The 18,512-nt window shown below is 43.3% G+C and overlaps 2 protein-coding genes across 2 annotated transcripts in view; both read right to left on the bottom strand.

The window, feature by feature from the left end:
• GPHR (Golgi pH regulator) overlaps positions 1-1,465 on the bottom strand; it is a 47,358-nt gene extending 45,893 nt beyond the window's left edge. Inside the window, exons 1-2 of the mRNA XM_084607053.1 lie at positions 1,249-1,465; positions 710-769 (exon numbers count right to left, since the gene is read on the bottom strand). Of these exons, the coding sequence (XP_084463179.1) occupies positions 710-769; positions 1,249-1,290 (102 nt within the window). The 5' untranslated portion in view covers positions 1,291-1,465. The remainder of the gene's footprint in view (positions 1-709; positions 770-1,248) is intronic.
• A 503-nt stretch (positions 1,466-1,968) lies between these two features.
• Positions 1,969-15,250, bottom strand: or (AP-3 complex subunit sigma-2 or). Its single transcript, XM_084607054.1, has 7 exons — positions 15,049-15,250; positions 14,722-14,813; positions 14,405-14,516; positions 10,133-10,204; positions 5,681-5,788; positions 3,452-3,572; positions 1,969-2,093 (listed from the first exon to the last, which is right to left on the bottom strand). The coding sequence occupies exons 1-6, from the start codon at positions 15,115-15,117 to the stop codon at positions 3,453-3,455; spliced, it is 573 nt and encodes a 190-aa protein (XP_084463180.1). The 5' UTR covers positions 15,118-15,250; the 3' UTR covers positions 1,969-2,093; position 3,452.
• Between the last annotated feature and the right edge of the window lie 3,262 nt (positions 15,251-18,512).

Below are 18,512 nucleotides of genomic sequence, written 5' to 3' on the forward strand. Positions count from 1 at the left end.
AACCAATCTTTAGTGCACCTGCATGTCCAAAATTAGCTACATGCACACATTCAGCACATTAAAGGCATCACACAAAGACGGAAGTAGAAGTTGACTTTTAGAAACTGGGTTATGTTATTGTTGAGTTATTGTGCTGGCATCATGTGATTTGCATGTTACAACACTGAAGGAACAGCTAAACACTGAAAGAACATGGGACTTTTTAATAAGTTCTATGCATGGTCTTGCATCAGTGTCCTCAAATGTGCAATGCTCTTTCACCTACTAAAAAAAGTTAATGTGAGAGTGGGTGATGACAGTGAACAATGTTTTGCTAGAAGGTGAAGACGCCGATCAAGGCATGCCAAGTACTGGTACATTGCCTCAAAACACAGAACCACACTAATCTAACATGACACCACTTCACCTCACACCTCATACTCAGTTACTTTCCTTCTTAGACTGACAATCTGTATTTTCAATTATAACCAAGTTTAGAAAATTTAATCCACACTCTTTAGCGCTTTTTTTTTTCTGGATCTGCCTCACCTGATATATGCTTCTATTCAAAATGCCTTTACTTTAAAGTACTGCGTAACAGCCTTCTTGGGCGGTGACACTCAAGTAAAACCACTTTTATTTTGTTTTTCAATTTCACCTCAGGAGCACCTGTGTAAAAACACCAGTTGGCATTATGAAACATGCAGTTCTCACTTCACATGCCAGTTACCTCATAGTCTTTGAACAGCTTCTTCATAAAGAATACCCATCCACCCGCAAAGAAGAATATCTGAAACACAAGCGTTCAGACATTTAATAAGCAATTTCACAACACGTCTGCCCTGCGACTTGATGCAGGACAATCGTATGCATTTAGATCTGCTATGCAGAGAATCAGGCGACAAACGCAGCGGTTTACTTTCAAGTGACTTTTTTTTTTTTTTTTTTTGTCGCCCCCAAGGACGATGATGCAACAATGAAAAGTGTCACAATGCTTCCACTGCAGTTAAGAATACATGAGCAGAAGCAATTTCAAGGTTGATTCTACAATCAATTCAGATATGAATACTACTTATATAAAAAGCAACTAAGTCCTGACAAACGAAACGTTTTTGTACACATTTGACTATCAGCTGACACAAAGCAAGCCGACTGTTTATAAACCACCCGGTTGAAAGCGAAAAATGTAAAATGTTGAGCGCAAGCATAAATTGTTGACATTGACGACGCTTCGAAGGCGCGTCCAATCGACACGTAGATGGCACGTACTTGCGACACGGTCACGACGAGAAAATCTGTAAGAAGCGACATGGCTCAATGTCAACTTCACGAAGCCCTGTAAACAAATTGTCTTAGCTTGTTCTCAAGGGCTTAAATATTTGTCTGAACTTGACCACCGCATTCTGGCGGACGTAAAACGCCCTGTCGACTGCGTCGGCACCGCCACTCGAAAAGCGAAGTCGAATCTTGGCAATGTTGACACCAGTGTCGCCAGACCAACGCAGCTTTCGCGGACGTTTTTGAGTTTCGGTTTTGCTTGTGGCCACGTCATTCATGGTCCACTCATGGTCCACTTCGCGAAAATACCAAGGCCAAAGTAACGTTGACCAAGGCCAATGTCAATACGCCAGTAACTAGTTGTTTGGTACGTAACTTCTGTAGTAGTAAATTTGCGCATCCATGCTTGCAGATCTCTTTACTGTACGAATCTCGCCTGGCACTCTGCTCTTATCTTCAGTGGTCACTTCACAATGCTTCACAGCCATTCCGTTCAGTCACGTTGAAGGGTTAAAAACGTCCGCTGCTGTTTTACTCACCTCTTACCTTTCCGGCGTTCTAGCTTAAAAATAACGCCAAAAGCATCCATATTTATATATGCCTTCCAGAGCAATCAACAACTTTCATGCTACTGTCCTACTGTCTCCTCCTGGTCACTTCTGATGGCTTCAATAAAAATGTTTTGGACAAATGACAACAAGAATACTAGAGCCAGCGCTGTTCAGATTGCTTTATTTACAGGCAACAAAAATACTTGAGATATCACTGCGTAAGGTTTAAATGCAATGGCAAAAATTTCACAGAAGAAAAAAAACTTTCTCCGTGCTTGGACGTACCTGTAAGTAAACAGAAAAAACATTTTTTGAAATGTCATGAAGCATCATGAAAGATGATTTATATTATCATCAGCATGGTACCATCAAGTCTCACACGATGCAATCAAACAACGAAAGCTGCAGTGCAACTAATAAATTGTAGTCGGCTTATCAACTGATTGCTGCATTGCAACGACCAAGACACTGCTTTGATGAGAAAAAAAAAAAAGAAGCTTTTGTAAATTTGAAAAGGTAAAACTTGGGGCATGCTTAAGTATCCTTAAGAGTTTATGCAGCATTGTCATATGCATTGTTGCTAAATAATATACTTAATAATATGCTAAATAGTAGTCATCAGTAGTAATACTAACTAGCAGTACTACTGGTAGGGCAAAGTCATGCTGCTTAGATTTATTATATAGCATAGCTAAGTAATAATGCTTCTTAGGGAGGCTGCTTAGTAGTACTAACTTGTGGTCTTAATTTTATGCAGTGTTGTTGTCATGTAATGTGTGGTTGCTGCTTACCCTACCGTAAGAGGCACTTACATATGGCCCCAAAACTACTGCACCAAATGAAAGCTCCTCCGTGGTGTAGATGTAGCACACTCAGCTCGCGACCCAAAGGTTTGATCCTGCTTAGCAGCCTTTTGCCTTTCAGCAAAAGCGTTTCCCTTTTTTTAGAGGCACTTCATAATCTTGCAACCCTGTGGACGTCATTGCAAACCTGCAGAACTCTGCCATATAACCAGTCAACTGCCCCCTGCCAATTCCATTGTGAAATTCTGTGGGTTAGTCGAAAGCCTGATAACATGACAAAATCATATGACCCTGCCCAGTGATGACTGGTCACCTGGGTGTGCGACATCACGAGGCAATGTGACAACTCTCAACACATTAAGAAAATTCGTCCGATATGCTGACTTTTTCTGAGAATGTGGACCAAAACGCTATCGACACCCACATACAAAAAAAAGTAAGTACAGGTATCACCACAATCAGATATTTTTACAAGCAGCAACATCACATTCTTTAGCTTCTATGCACATCCCCAAGGCTAGACTACACTGCGAAGCACACTGAAATAGATTCAGCATATCATCAGCGCTAAGAATTTGAGTCAAGTGGTGGGAAAAATATTTCATTTTTAACTAAGATTTTCTATGCAGTAAACAAGTTTTTTTTTTTTTTTGGTGCTAAATAAAAGTCTACAGAGTGAAAACAAACTGAACAATCAAATTTCACTGCGAACAAAGAGTTGGTCGAGTTATCTTAAGTGCCCGTTAAGGGATATCCACTCTATCTAAGGAAGCACTAGTGGGGCACTTAAGTACCCTGGTATGCTTCCTTTATGCAAACTGAGTAACTTGCCCAACATACTCTAAAACTTGAGATTTCCGATGGACGGCAGATCTGGCAGCTTGATGTCCTTGATCTGCTGTGGCAGATTCATGTTTTTGACGGCTGAAACAGCCCTTGCAGGAGCAGCTGAGAGGCCCGCCTGCAAGCAGGATGCAGAATGGGCAGTCACAGAAGTGTGCATGTAAACCATGTTCAAGAATTAATCCAGGCAGCACTCAAAAACACCATGTCAAAGACACCTCAGAGCCTAACTTTTATAAACCATCACAAGGCCTATCTTTCCTATGCGAGGGCAGAAACTGACAGTCGAACTCGAGCTACGATGCAATCAGGATCCGAAAAGCAATTAAGCAATTAATTTTTTTTTCTCCATTAGAATACACTACACACCGAAAGTACCAAAGATATTGCATAGACAGCTACTAGTACTGCTAACATTCATCTCTTCAACTAAAGCAATAACCCACTATCTTCCTGACTGCCGATTTTTACACAAGCAAAATCGATGGCTTGGCCAGCTTTGATGTGCCCCTCCCTCTTTTGTCTCACAGTATTAAGGAAGCAACCTCAGACTTGCAGCCAAAGCATGTGTCATCTTCTAATGTCAGGAAGCAACCGCTGAATGCAGACAACTGCAGCAGGAGTACCACCTCCTTGCATGTCCAGGCCTAACCTCTCAAACACACTTTTGAAATTTCAGGTGAGAGACATACCTAAAATGGGAAGACATGGCAAGCTAAAGTCGGTCTACACAAATTGGTTCCCACGTTCTCTTGACAAAGAGTCTACTCTAACTGAAAAACAGGGTTTTTACAAGCTAGAAAAGGTCATAATATGTAGTACTGGTACTGCTGTCAAAGGCTGTTTTCACAAACTGTGATGACATCAAGTAATATATTTATCAGTGGATTTCTGAAGCAGGACCACACTGCACACTGCCATCCAATGTGGCCAATGACTGTGCAGTCCATGATTCTCTCGACATCACAGCTACTGTTATGAGTTTATGTCCAAGTGGAGGAAAAATTTTTCATATTTAAATCTTAATTTCTCAGCGATATATGCATGCCTTGCCAGTGATTGTCAACAAAGCCACAAAAGGCAAAACAATTGTAATTTCATGATAATGAAAACTGTACGGAACTGCTGTCACAGTCCCTTCAGCAGCGAATGAGCTAGGGAAACCTTGTGATTGAGACTGCTACTTGTGTTGATGGGGCGGAACGAGACAATCTCCAGGCCTTCACAGATGGTGGGACGCTCGTGTAATCTGCACAGATTCTCATTTGGCTGCTTGAACCAATGGTGTGGATTGCAAGCTGACCGGAGTGTTCATTAAAAGATTCAGCTCTTAATTTTTTTTGCACAAAGAATAAACTGACCCCAACATCAGAAGCTTTTAAGTACACAGTGTCTGCCATACCCGGAGCAGGACACTATACACAGCGGTACATGCACATTTCAGCTCCAGAAAGTGCTTCTGTGAGTGGATATATTTCCGGCACCCCCATAGGGAAAAACAAGGTTGTTTATCCATCCCCCTTCTCGACAAACCAAATTTACAAGAGCTATTTGTCTTGCAGGTGCGTGTGAGAGCTTTTGGAGGGCTATGAAGCATAGGCATAGAACAGGGGTAGGTTTATAGGTCACCCTCCGAGGGAGCAGCTAGAAGGGGGAAACCCACCTGAAAATGAATTTCTTGGTTAGTTTTCGAAGAAGGAAGTGGGGGGGGGGAGGGGGCTCAGCATGACATTTCTATGCAAAATGTGTCACATGGGAGAGAAAACTAGACCCCAACCTCGATCCACCTCCTCCATAGATCTGCCCCTGGCCCACCATTGCGACTTTGGAGCAAGAAGTCACCCCACTAAGGTGCTTTTCTGTATGCAGCCAGTTCTAGCCAACATTATCACGTTTATATCAGAACAGGCAAACAGCCTGTAGTTCCCAACAGTGACAAAGAAGAACACAGTAACTGGCCACAGTCCTACCCGACAGTTTGGAATTTCCTGCTTGCACTCACTGCTGGAACTGTCATAAAATATCAGACTGATGTTTCAGCATGCCACATTGGTGGCAACCAAGCATGCCCAATAGCAAAGCTTAGATTTATTAAGTCCACTGAATTACGGCTTCTTTTAGTGTTCGCAGTTGAGTAGGTGACATTGGGAGAAGTGTAAGGTGAAAGGGAATCTCCAAGAGCCGACACTGGTGTCTTTTTTTTCCGGCTTTTTTATGCAGTAATACCTCTTGCTTCTCTATCTTGTTTTGATCTTCGATCCGTGTGATGATCTCAGTCATGCTGGTTTCCAGGACCATGCCCCCCATGACAAGCTCGTTGAGAATGTAGTGAACCTACAGCCAGGAGAGGGCACATATTGAAGTCAGAGGCAACACAAAAAAAGTTCCTCTAAGGTTATGCCTCCTCAATGCGCATGAACAGCCCAGCTGCCAGTGATGTCACCGGCCACAGGGTTTCACACGATGGCATGTGACGGTGACATCACAATCGCGTGACCACCACGAGATGGTTGCGATGCTGTGCATCAACGGTAACACTGCTCACACGCCAAGTGAACCATTAACAGCGTCAATGTTAAAAATGGCAACCATATTTTGCCTACTGTTTCAAATCTGAGAACTACAAACGAAACGTAAAAAGACACCAAGATAAATTCTTTTGAATGTGCAAGCTTCTTTACTGCACCAGTGACCACATCGTTGAGCTACCATATTACTCTATGCACCAGCGGGACAGAAAGGGGCTTTAAAAGCAGCTACTTTCCCAAACTCATAGTTTATCTCTCAAGTCACGATGAGACAACTGCACATAGTAGTACTGTTAAGTTAATCTACTGTATCGGCTAGTTGTGTTACATCTTTTTCAGAGAAAGTTTTAACAAAAAATGAAAGAAAATAAACATTTATGTGTTCGCTACAGGTAAATATAACATCCAATGAATCCACATTGAACCTAGATCAAACAAGTGACAAAGTAGTAGGCCATAATAAATAAAAGAAACAAGGAAGCATTTGGGGCAATTTGAATTTGAAGTGGCTGAAGTAGTCCCTTTACACTGAATGCTTCCTACCGCAAAATCCTACAAGAAAATTAGTCTGTAAACAAGGTCAAGGTTAATTAATGAAACAAGCTGAGCACTCAAATTATTACGTAAAAGTCACTATAAAAAGAACTAATGCAATGTGCCGCAAGCTATGAACTGGGAAGTTAGTAACCTGTAGGACATTCCATGTGCACAAATGGTTACGTGCAAGCCGATCTCTGTTTGCTTCCTACTTTCCAAGTTTGTAAAATATGCAAATAAAGCAAAAGTAATGCTGGTGTGTATTAGCTCTTTCTCCAGAAAAATAGTGTAGTCCATTTTTCAAAGCACGCAAAAATCAACCTTAAAAAAGACCCTTGAACCACACGCTTGAGGATCTCACGAGATGGCTAGGAAACAGAAGAGGTGATCTTGAAAAAATCAAAGAAACAACTGATTAGCTCCACATTATAAAGCCTAAAATACCCACATTCAAGAGCCAATACAAAAGTTCAGCCCTCCACTACGGCACCTTTCTCCCACCTTCCTCCCTTCCTTTACTGCCTGGTACATGTGTCAGCGGAGAATTATGACAGATACTGTGCCTTTTCTACACTGTAAATCAATTTCAAACGCCGCTGATTCCTGCTGTACTAATGTCTCCTAGACATCTGGGTCTGCTTCTGTTTGCGGTGTGGTGCGGCGTTCGAGAAGACGGCAAATGAAAGCCGCCGCACGGACGCCTGGATCGGACGCCCGGCGGGGTCAGCTTCATATATGTATGAATCGCCTGGTGACGTCATGACCAGTCATGACGGTACATGACGCGCCCCTTGTCAAACACAACCAGCATTTCATTGAATGCATCAAAGTTAACCGGTGTTCTACAATTTGTTTAGCGAAAGGAAAGGCACAGTATCTATCACTCGCGGAATCCCACTATCATCCTTACAGTAAACAAGAAGAATTATGAAGAGCGTTTCATGATCCAGGGCGTGGCGCAGTTTGTAAAGCACTGGGCTGGGGATTCCAAATAATGGAGGTTTGATTCCCGGTGGAGACAAGGTTTATTAATTTATTTTTAACTCTCGCTCTCGAAAGCGTGACACCTTTGCTAACAACCTTCTGTCGACAACAATGAGGTATTAAAGGCATTCGCCTTAAAAATATTATCACTTGTTGCATTCCCCAAACTAATTCTAGTTGTTTGAAAGACCAAATCAAAAGTCTCGAACAGACTTGAAGCTCAAGGACAGCAAACAATATTTTTATCCAGCAAATGTCTTCCCATTTTTCCTTAAGCAATTCTAAGATATGAAACCAGGAATTTTTAGACCCTAGCTGGAAGTCATTCATTAAAGCCTCCTTTTCCTCGCACAGCTTACTCTAAGTGATGCCAAACATTTCGACCAGAAAGCACTGGCTACCGAGAACAAATTTGACATCAAACTTCGCATTCAAGTTCCACGTCCCACCCTCCATGTACAGATGCCCAAAGAAGAATTCAGGGCACTGCACAGGTGGTTGCTCGTCGGCGAAAGAATACAGTCACGGTCAGTGCATGTGCGGCCTTCTCATGAAGTAAGCCTCATTTTCTAGTTAACAGAGACTAGCGCAGCGGTGCCAACACAAAGCACTAGGGACCTGGTTGCATGGTGAGGTGAAAGGTCATGAAAACTGGGCAACTGATGCTGTCGCCGTCAGGAGCAAGTTATCATTTCTTGCAAGCAGCCTGTGGCAAGTTTGCTGCTGTTATCTGGAGCCGTGGAGCGCAAACGCCACACTTCACTGAATCATGTATACGTTCTGCTGTCTGTTTTCACATCGCAGTGGCTGCTCCTTTTAGCTTCTTTTCTTCCCTTTTCTCTCCTTTTTTTCTTACCAATGAATGCAATGATTTGAAAAGAAATATGACTTTTACCATAAGCAGCAGTAACAAAGTGGCGATGTTGAGTTGAGTTGGGGCACATAGGCTACTAAGAAAAAAATAAGTGGCGATGAAACTGTTGGTAAAGATGAATGAAGTAGCCTATGCTTTATCGCCAAGTTCTTGCACATAAGATTTGGTGCGTTCCCAGCTTTACCTTCAATTGTGTGTCCGTATTTGTTGATGCAGATAAGTTGTTTTTTTAAGTCCTATTGCGTGCGACCCAAGAAGACTTTACAAGTAGTGGGGGGAAGTTAACAGTAAGAGCGCAGAGCATCTCTGTTACAGAAAATAATGCAGGGTTTATTCACAGCTCATGCATGCTATAAAATTATTGACCACCATCTACTGCCATACGCCTTAGTGGGCCCACTAGAGGGTAGGTGCTTCTACTTCCAGCTCGTCTTCAGCCCTGTACCCAGCGTCAGAGCTGTGCGAACCCTTTTGAGAAACATGCTGCTCACATCATTGAGTTTGCCCTCAAGGTTGCGGACTTCAACGTTTTTGAAAATGTGTTGGGCGCCTTGAAACGATTTGTCCAGCAAGAGTCTGGGGGCTACCAGCGTAGACGAGCTATGGTACGCCATTTCTGATGAGTGCGTGAGATAGAGGGATGCGCAGAATTTGACTCTACCCCGCTGGATAGAAGCTGCCGTATATTTAGGTGGTGCATTTGCAGTTTACTGACAACAGGCGAGACATATGCCAATCAGATTTGAGGGAATCGACTTTCTGTAAAAACTTATTTTGTGGTAGAGATAATAAACTTGTCCCACACTTGTGCTGCACTTCTCGCGCTGTTTACTTCTATGCTACTGGTATTTATTTATGTTCGAGCACAGTAAGACTTAAATAAGGGATTGATCTATGCCAACAAACACGGATGCATGAGTAAGAGTATAGCTTGGGAATATTGGCCTTCGTGAGTCAACAGAAGCAACCAGTAAAGCTAGCGGGACAATATAGAAATGTCTCTGAACCTCGGTGAAAGTGGCCTCCCGAATTCTGGGTTGTGGCATAGTGCACATAATATTGTGTGCAAGAATGTGATATATTTCCACAAACTCTTTATATATCAGTATAACAGCTAACGATATATGCATCTCGCAAATGAACAGTGAAAGGAGTAAATGAAAATTTCCTGCCAGTGCGATGTTTAGCCAGACAGTGGAGGTCACACACAGTGAAGGGGAGCATCACTTTTGTATGCCATGACCGTTAATAATCACGCCAAATGATGACTTGCTCTAAATGGCACACAGCGTTTTCCCTGCAGTGTCCACAGCCACTCAACTCTCTGCACGATGCCTGGAGGGTCCCTAGCACTTGCAAACCGGTAGTAGTGCAGCACTAGTCTACAGGTTCGCTAGGGAACGCCGCTCACTAGTTAGGGAAGTCGCACATGCAAAGACTGTAGCTATACTCTTTCCACCTGTCCAATGCTCCGAATTATTCTGTGGACACCTGCACATAGCATACAAACAGCAAATTTCGAACCGTGAAACTGGTCATGAAAGCGTTAAGAAACACAAAAGCAATGCTACTTTCGCAGCCCATTTAGAATGATACGGCCTAGATGTCACATTCACGGTGGTACTATCCATCTGTTGAATGTGATAACTTGCGAAGCGCAATGGTGACATCAGAGACACCTAGATTAACGGAACAATCTCACTTTTACTATGAAAGGCACATAAAGTAAGAGTAGCAAAATCGAGAAGTAGCTACCTTATCCACATGAAAGATCAGGTCCAATTCACAGACGTTCTCAAAGCACTTGTCCAGTGTTTCTACAAACACCTGCATAAATAAATTAAAAAAAAAAAAAAAACGAAGACATTCAAATACATCACATGTGAAAGGGGCGCAATCCGCAATCTAATGCACTCTGGCAAGCATCACATCAATTTCAATTAAAAAAGGCAAAAGCTCTGTCACAGGGATACTGAAATAAAGTTTTCCAGCTGGAGTTTTTGATGAAAATGAAAGTTGAACTGCTAGAAATTATATGTATGTAAAAAGAGTTCCAGAGGAAAAACAATGCAAAAAATGCTCTTTTTTCAAAATTTTATACTGCATGAGTGCAGCTGGTGACCACCTCTGGAAGCATCAGATCTGGTTGGTTGGTTGGTTGGTTGGTTGGTTGGTTGGTTTATGGGGCTCATAGCTACTCAGGCTATGAGAGACACCGTAAGGGAGGGCTCCAGAAATTTCAACTATCTGAGGTTCTTTACCGTGCACTGACATTGCACAGCACACGGGTGCCTTGCTTTTCACCTAAAACGAAAAGCAGCCACTGCAGCTGGGTTTCAACCCCCAGTCCTAGGGCACAGTAGTTGAGCACCCTAGCCACAGTACCACCATTGCGGGCCGCTTAAGATGACGCCATAATAGCACCCCTTGATCTCGTGCTATTCAAGTCACTATCCGCGCGTGGCCAGTAGGTATTAGCTTTCTGTGCACATGTCTTGTCTTGTCTAATTTTCCGCTTTGCCTCGATCACCCTTTGTAACAAGTTTCCAGTGTGATGGAAGAAAATTATTACACACTGCGGTTGCCGAGCCTGTCACAATAGCATCGCTGCTTGAGCATATCCTCTTATATTATCCATGCCTGATCATAGGCACCAAGACTGAAGGATGTTGAACATCCCATTCAAGGCCATGGCAGAAGAATAGTGCTGAGTCAGCACACCCTCGCTTCGGCGAAATAGCAGCTACTAGTGTACGTGGCTAGTGGTGGCACGTTGTTTAGGGAACTGTACTTTCTGTTGATACTGTTGGTGTTCCTATGGTGAAACAGCATGCGTGCTGAAATTTGCAGCCTGTGCCATTCAAATATGCCGGTTTTACTTATTTAATTTCCTAATTCAAAGCAAGCAGGTGGTTTCGTGCTACTTCTTACCATCCAAATAATTTAATTTATTAACACAGAGACATATGTCATCTGCTCAAGCAGCAATAATGACGGCACCCCATGAGATTGAAGTGGTAGGTTACCTCCTTTGACAAAGAAACGCTGCCAACAACAATCCCTGGCTGCATAATCGTCAACTTAGCAGACAGGGGTACAGTAATGTGCTGAGCCGACTCGTGAATTCTCTTAAAATTCATTGATCCGTAGTCTTGAATATTTTATGACTTGGCTACGGCAAGAAGAGCAGTCACAGATGGTTACACACCCTGCAAGGAGAAAATATCTCTCCAGCGCTCCTGAAGCTGGCATTTTGAAGCGCACGGCTATAAAATTACATGCTTACAGCCTAAAAAAGTCAGAATAAGCACTCGAACATGATATATGCATCAGAAATAAGCGCTTGTGCCAAAGGTCGTAGTAGAAAAAGTCCCTCCAGTAATGGTGCTACTCCTTGCAGCCGCTCTGTACGTACAAAGCTAACAAAATGTACCTCCCAGAGCATTCAGACCGCCTCTTCTACCGAGCATTAGGTAGCCCAAGTGGGTGCGTGGGCGGCTGGGTAGCGACCGCATCTTAGTATCGAGTGAAAAAATTAGGTGGTCGCCGCTATGAATGAAGGACTGAGGGACTCCTCTGCAATGAAGCGCGCACCTCGCATGGCAAGAATCGCAAGTGCAGATCACCACACAATTAGAAAAGCAGCGCATTAAACAGTCTCACAATGTGAGCGCCTCATTACACAGAATCATTCTATTGCGGTAAACACCTAGTTTTTAGCGTGCCTCACGAAGCAGCACTTGCAGTCAGGAGTTTTAGATCAATCTTGAACAGTCGCTCTGGAGCGAGTGAAATATAGGAGGCTGTGGCTTGAGGCATGCCTATGCGTATGTTTTCGAGAGATGAAAAGCTTTCAAGAGTGAAGTTGTGCTGTTTAGCCATCATAGAAAAATGGATGCATTCAACTTCTTCTGAAGCCTTTCATCCCAGGGCTTGTGCAAATAGTACAGCTATATTTCAACGCTTGACATGGTTTTTGACAAAAAAAAGAAAAAGCTGGAAGCCCAATGCTGTTCTATCAGTATTCTCAAGAAAACGCAAAGTACAAAGGATCAGGGCCTATATTCCAAGTTAGCTTCGTTTACAGAGGTGTTGTTTTCGCCCTCACCTCGAGTCACCTGATTGGTGGAAATACCAGAACCGCATGTCTGTTCTGGTGCCACCACTTCCGGTTCGTGTGTTTCCACCGATCAGATGAAGGCGAAAATGATGAAAACGGCACTTGTGAAAATGACGCAAACTCAAAATGGTGCGATAATGAAAAGAAGAGAGGTTGTCATTTTCTTAATGTGGCAACAGATTTGTGACAGCACAGAAAATTTCTTGTCGCCATCCCAGTACGGTAAGAGTGCTAAGCTGAAAGAACAATACCATCAGAGAAGAATGCTCACTACTCATATTTAAATTCCCTCTAAGAGTGGAAAAGCAATATGCTTAGCTCAATACAATGTTTAGTTCAATGCAGCCCCGAGTTGTCTACGCTCACATTTGCTTAGTCCTTTGTAAAGTTTAGCTGTCCCTAGTGCAGTGAACAACTACTGGTCCCTTGTGTACTTGGTTGACAAAAAATAAATCTAATTATGCAGCTAAAATTATAGAAAGAATTATCAGATATTCTCTCTCAAATTGAATTTTGTGCTCGGCTGTGTAAAAAAAAGTGCGAAAAAAAATCTAGTGGACTTTTAGGCTCCGCCAGCTCCACAATGTTATTGGCTTCCATCTGCTCCTCCTCTTAAAGATCCTTGTATGCATACGTGCACTTTGGTACTTGCTTAACGACTAATCCCTTAATTTGTGCCCCTGCTTTTACCCCGCACTAGCATACAGTCGTAAGCTAAAGCATTACGTGAAGATCCCCCAACACTGATATAAATCCCTACTTCGACCAACCAGTGGCTAGGATTAGCTTGTCTGACTCGGGATACAGATATCTCGGCGGGTTCGATTTCTATCTCACCTTTCCATCACAAAGGAGCTACCCAAGCAGGCAGCACCGGCGAACTCGGCCATGTTTTGTGTTCCCGTGACGCCACCAAACCACCGTGCAACCAGCAGGTGCCGATGTCACCTGCCAACTACCCTCTGCTGAAGCATGCTTGTAACTTTTCGCTCACAATGCCACATGCCCACAATGGCAGATTTGTTGGAGAATGGAGCCTTTAACGCTGTCGTATTGAACTGAGGCAGCACTGAAAGAGTGCTGAACAGGTGTTACAGTATCTGGGATTTGATATCCTGAAGCTGCAGATGTGTTAGGAGAGGGGTTACAGTGGAGGGTGCTGGATTATTTTCTACCATTAAAGGTTCTTGACATGCACTAATACTGCACAGTCCCCATTGAAATGAAGTAGCCACAGCCGTGATTTGGTCCTAGAACTCGTGCTTAGCATCTTTGTAACAGTGCCACCACTGTGACAAGTGCTTCTGCATGTGTCCCATCATTATTATTTTGTTTTAAGGAGTCCCTTAAAATTTCAAACTTCTCCTGTTTCTGCACACACCTGCACATACTTTATTAAACAGTGGCATCAGAAAATAATCTCAATTTTCCTTGTGCCCCAGCTGTTATTGAAAAATCTATTACAAGAGTGTACGAAGCTTGGATCCTATAAATTTCTAACAGATTAAAAGCATTGTAATACCTCTGTCACAAGAACACTCTCAACCCTCATTGAACACGATCTGCATTCAACTCAATGCAGATCGAGGTTGTCACACGGCAACTTTCCAGTGCAATTGTGCCCAAGACTGCTTGGCTCGAAGCTGCTTCCTCAAGCGCTCTTGAGTTTTCAAGCACATTCGAGAGCAGACATTGCCGCCATCAGCATTACATGACGCACACAAAGGAAACTTCTCAATGGTCATTCAAAATGGGCATGTAGCACCGGATGCTTCAATCCTTCTTGAAAACCTCAATGCAGAAAGAGTTCAATGAGAACTGGAAGTGTTTGTGTGAAAGAGGTATAACTCATGTCCATGCACACCTATTTGCAGAAATTTTTTCTGACAAACTGAGCAGTTATTCACCTGAATAAGGTCCAGAATGCCAAGTTCACTCTCCGAGGAATCCACACAGAACACGAAATACAGGGTAGCATAATGACGGTAAATAATCTTGTAGTCTGAGCCTCCTATGAGCCTGTAACAAATAGAGCTTCAATGAACGACTTAATAAACTACCAGAACATTGAAATCGGCAGTGCCTTGACAAGCTGTGCCATGCAGCTGTACGGAGCAAAAACAACAAGAAAAAGACTCGCAATAAAAGCTAACAGGGAAATGTGTTTTCTACTTTTGCTAAGTGTGCTGGCATCTTGTGCAAATTACTGAGTCCAGTAACTTACGTTCCGCCCTCCAAGAAGTTGCACACATTGTCATCCCTCTTCGAGACGAGCTGGAATGTTTCCCGAATGATCTGCTGTTGCGAATCTTCGGGCTGTATAAACAAAAAATAACAGACGCAACATAAAGCAAGAAAATGTAAAGCACGATGGCATCAAAATACTAAAATACTCTGAAATATTGCGGTCTCTGGTGTTATGGCAGTGACAAAATGTTTCCTCCCCGCTATAACACTGACCTCACCGTTTACAAGTTTAACGGGCAGTGAGGTGCTGGCAAACAAAATCCGTAATTCATGCACAGTTTTCATGTGGTACGACCGTACTCACGTAATACTGGTAAAACTTGGTGAGTCTCGGTTTCCCGTGGTTATTGAAGACTAATATTGCTTTTATCATTGTCGATTTACGAGAACTAAACGTGCATAGCTAACAAACTGTTTGGTCGGGAGCGGCAAGCACAAGTTGCAGGAAACAGCAACTAGAAGCAGACAGGGCAAGACGCATCCATAAACGAGCTACGAAAAAAAAAAAAAAAAAAAAATCCAAATTTTGTGGCAACGTTGCCAGTTGTGATAAATAATTCTCTAGATTTGGTCGCAATTGACGTTGCGACAATTTTTGGTTGCGGTTACTACGCCAGCTACATTCACTGTCAGCCGGCAGCATTTAAACTACTGTGACAACATCAGTAAACGTGTTTGTTTCAAGGGGGAAGACAAAAGGCAGACCCTGTGTGCGATTATTTGCAGAAAGCCAGATGGCGCCACCAAAGGCACCATCGGCAAAAGGAGAAAAGCGCCAAATTCAAAATTTTCGATATGGGCGTGTGTTTTGAACACCCATTTTATCTCCACAGCTTTCCTTTCATTTCAAAAACAACAACAATGCATGAATGGAAGCTTTGATTTTGGAAGTTGCGCTACCTGTAGTTGCGGCTGGTGCTTCACGAGGATCCTCGCCCCGCCGTGGTGGCGCAGTAATTAGGACACTCGACTGCTGTGCCCAAGGATACGTGATCGGATACCGGCTTCTGTTGATTTTCGATCGAGACGAAAAGCAAGGCGCCCGTGTACTGTGTGAATACAGCGCACGTTAAAGACCCCAGATGGCCGAATTTTCCAGCGCCTACGGCCTCTCTCGTAGCCTTGAACACTATAAACCAAACCGTATCTTTAACAATGCTAAACTAAGGCATTAGTCCCAAGTATTATAGGTGATTAATGTAGCCGTACACGTCACCGCTGAATATTAAGTCAGGCGCACATACCAGATCATATTTCATTTCTGTCTAGATACATTGCATAGACAGGCACATACAGAAACATACCTCCTACGTTTGTACTATACTTTTCAATATATATATATATATTCCAGTTATTAGACCTCAATGGTGTAACCCATGGCGCTTGCCCATTAAGCGAGAATATCTAATCTATTTCTATCACAGTGAACGGCGTGAGTGGCAAGTACAGTTCACCAGATCAAGATAATGACATATCTTCTATTCCGAAAAGAACACCCGTTCTAGGCTGTGTTTATAATGAGCATATATGTTGTGCAGCAATGCACAGCTAGAAATGTCCAAATGGAACTGTTGAAAAACCCAATTGGAACCAGCTGGAATCGTATTCCATTACAGACTTTTTGAAACCATTTTGAAAACCATTTCATCGCTAGAAAGCCCAACTGGTCTGAGCAATGGGAATGGGAATTCCAACTGGAGTCAAATGGATCCAGTTGCACACCATTTGAATCCAATTGGAACCTGCTGGAAACTCAGCTGTTTTTTCTTTTGTTTTTTGACTTCAGGGATAACATCCATTCGCCTGCAGAAACTTTCACGCCATCGGGATACGCTTTCTGTTGAAAGCCGCACAATAACCAGGAGACCGAACTGAAATATCGAGCAGGTGCCCTATATCGCAGCCCCCCACTTTTTTCTCTTTGCAGCCACCTGGGCGATTGCAGTGATTTCCTTACACACGCCCTCGGTTATCAGTTAGGAATTTTTGTTTTATACACTACATGGAATTTTGTTTAATGGTGCGCCAGAAGACGCGCATGTATGCAAATAAACACATCGTTCACAGACGGATTGTGGGGGAAGAAACCACGACTTTTGTACGACGACCACCTTGTCCCCAAATTTGCGACAGGGCTAGGATGAAAGCATAAGAAACGTGTCGCAAGACGGCAGCGCCGCGTTGTGATACCCGTCGTGGCTAATATCAATTGAGTTGCAATATATACATCTGCGCGTGTGTACAATGTTGAACATTGATTTGAATTGGTGGCGTGCGTTCAAATATTGTGTTGATCTGTTATACTGTACTGCAGAAGTGCGCGTGTTTTACAGCGTTTTCCACCACTGCATTACGCGAGTGGGGTTGAGAAGTATTTTATTAGGTTTATTGCTAACAGCTTGACTTGCCACATAGTTTCTCAACACATTTTATATAGTCTTTATTCTCTAGCTATTTTTTTTTTTGTTCATAAACACGATTTTGTTCTTGTGTAAAGTAAAGTAATTGTTCGCAATCTATTATCACGGGTGTCGGAATCATATATGTCGCTAGTAATCGGCGACACGTGAGCGACACAAATAAAAAATGACTACCACTTGTTCTTTATCATCCATGCACTCCCACCCCTCTCCCCCTCGGAAATTTCCACACCCCTCTTAATTACACTTCAAGAGGAAACCACTGGGCGATTGAAAATCTGCATACCTTTCGAACCGGCTAGCATTGTCGCCATTGGCCTGCTCTCAAACCTAAACTAAAACCGAACAGTTCTGCTTAACATTCCCTCCACGAAACAGCACAGTGTTGCTGCCAAGTGAGACAGTCACCAAGAGGAAAACAGTTGTAGCCCTTCCCCGCGCGGCAGTCGTCATTTCGCGGAAGCATCAACCGGCACCAGCACGGTGGTTATATGCATGGGAATGTTCGTTTCAGCGAAACTTCACACGTATCTTCCCTTTTCACTTCGCAATCTTTTCATTACCGACTAGATTTTTCTCAGTTTATCCAGCATTAGAAAATCTGCTTGGCATGCTTCGCACGCCGGTTGCCCTGCGATCGGCTCTACATTTACGCACGGTTTTGACACATTGCGTCAACGGGATCTTACGTTTTGAATTGCGCAGACATATGATGGCTCCGACTGCCTCTGGGTAGAGACTGGGGAATCCTACAGACGTAGACCGATCGAAGCGGCTTCGTAGAAACAGCAGCAGCAGAAGCGGTATAGATAGTTTCGATGGCGTCGCTTCGACATTGCAGGCACGGCTGGAGCGAACGGTGCAGTACGTGGTCAGACGCACTGAAAACCTGGAGCCTCCCACGGCTGTATCGCTGACCTCTGGAGCACTTGCGTTCAGTGCAAGCGAGCGCCGGTTTCCCCACGCTGCCAATCGTGTGTGCGTGCATGCATACGTTCAGAGACGATAACGAGTGGGTCTCTGGCTTTTCAAGTGGTTGTCTATCGCGCTAGCTTCTGTTTTTCTTCAGTAGAGGGGGGGGGGGGGGGGGGGATTTTTGTGTAGAGGAAGTAAACGATGACGACAGCGGCGAGAACTGAATGCTCGTTTACCAAGAGATAAGGTTGCCAGCTTTGTGCCTGGGGCCCTCTGAAAAATCACAGCAAATATCATAGGAAAAAAAAGTAGAAAAATGTATGCACAGCAAACTGAATTCCGATCTTGCATGACTTATCTTGTGCGATTCTCCTCACGCTCAACGTGATGAAAAAAGAATATTTTCTTTCGTGTAAAGCAAGTTGGCAAACAC

This window comes from Amblyomma maculatum, chromosome 6, assembly GCF_055883805.1.
Source record: "Amblyomma maculatum isolate TAMU_Amacu chromosome 6, ASM5588380v1, whole genome shotgun sequence".
Classification (NCBI taxonomy): domain Eukaryota; kingdom Metazoa; phylum Arthropoda; class Arachnida; order Ixodida; family Ixodidae; genus Amblyomma; species Amblyomma maculatum.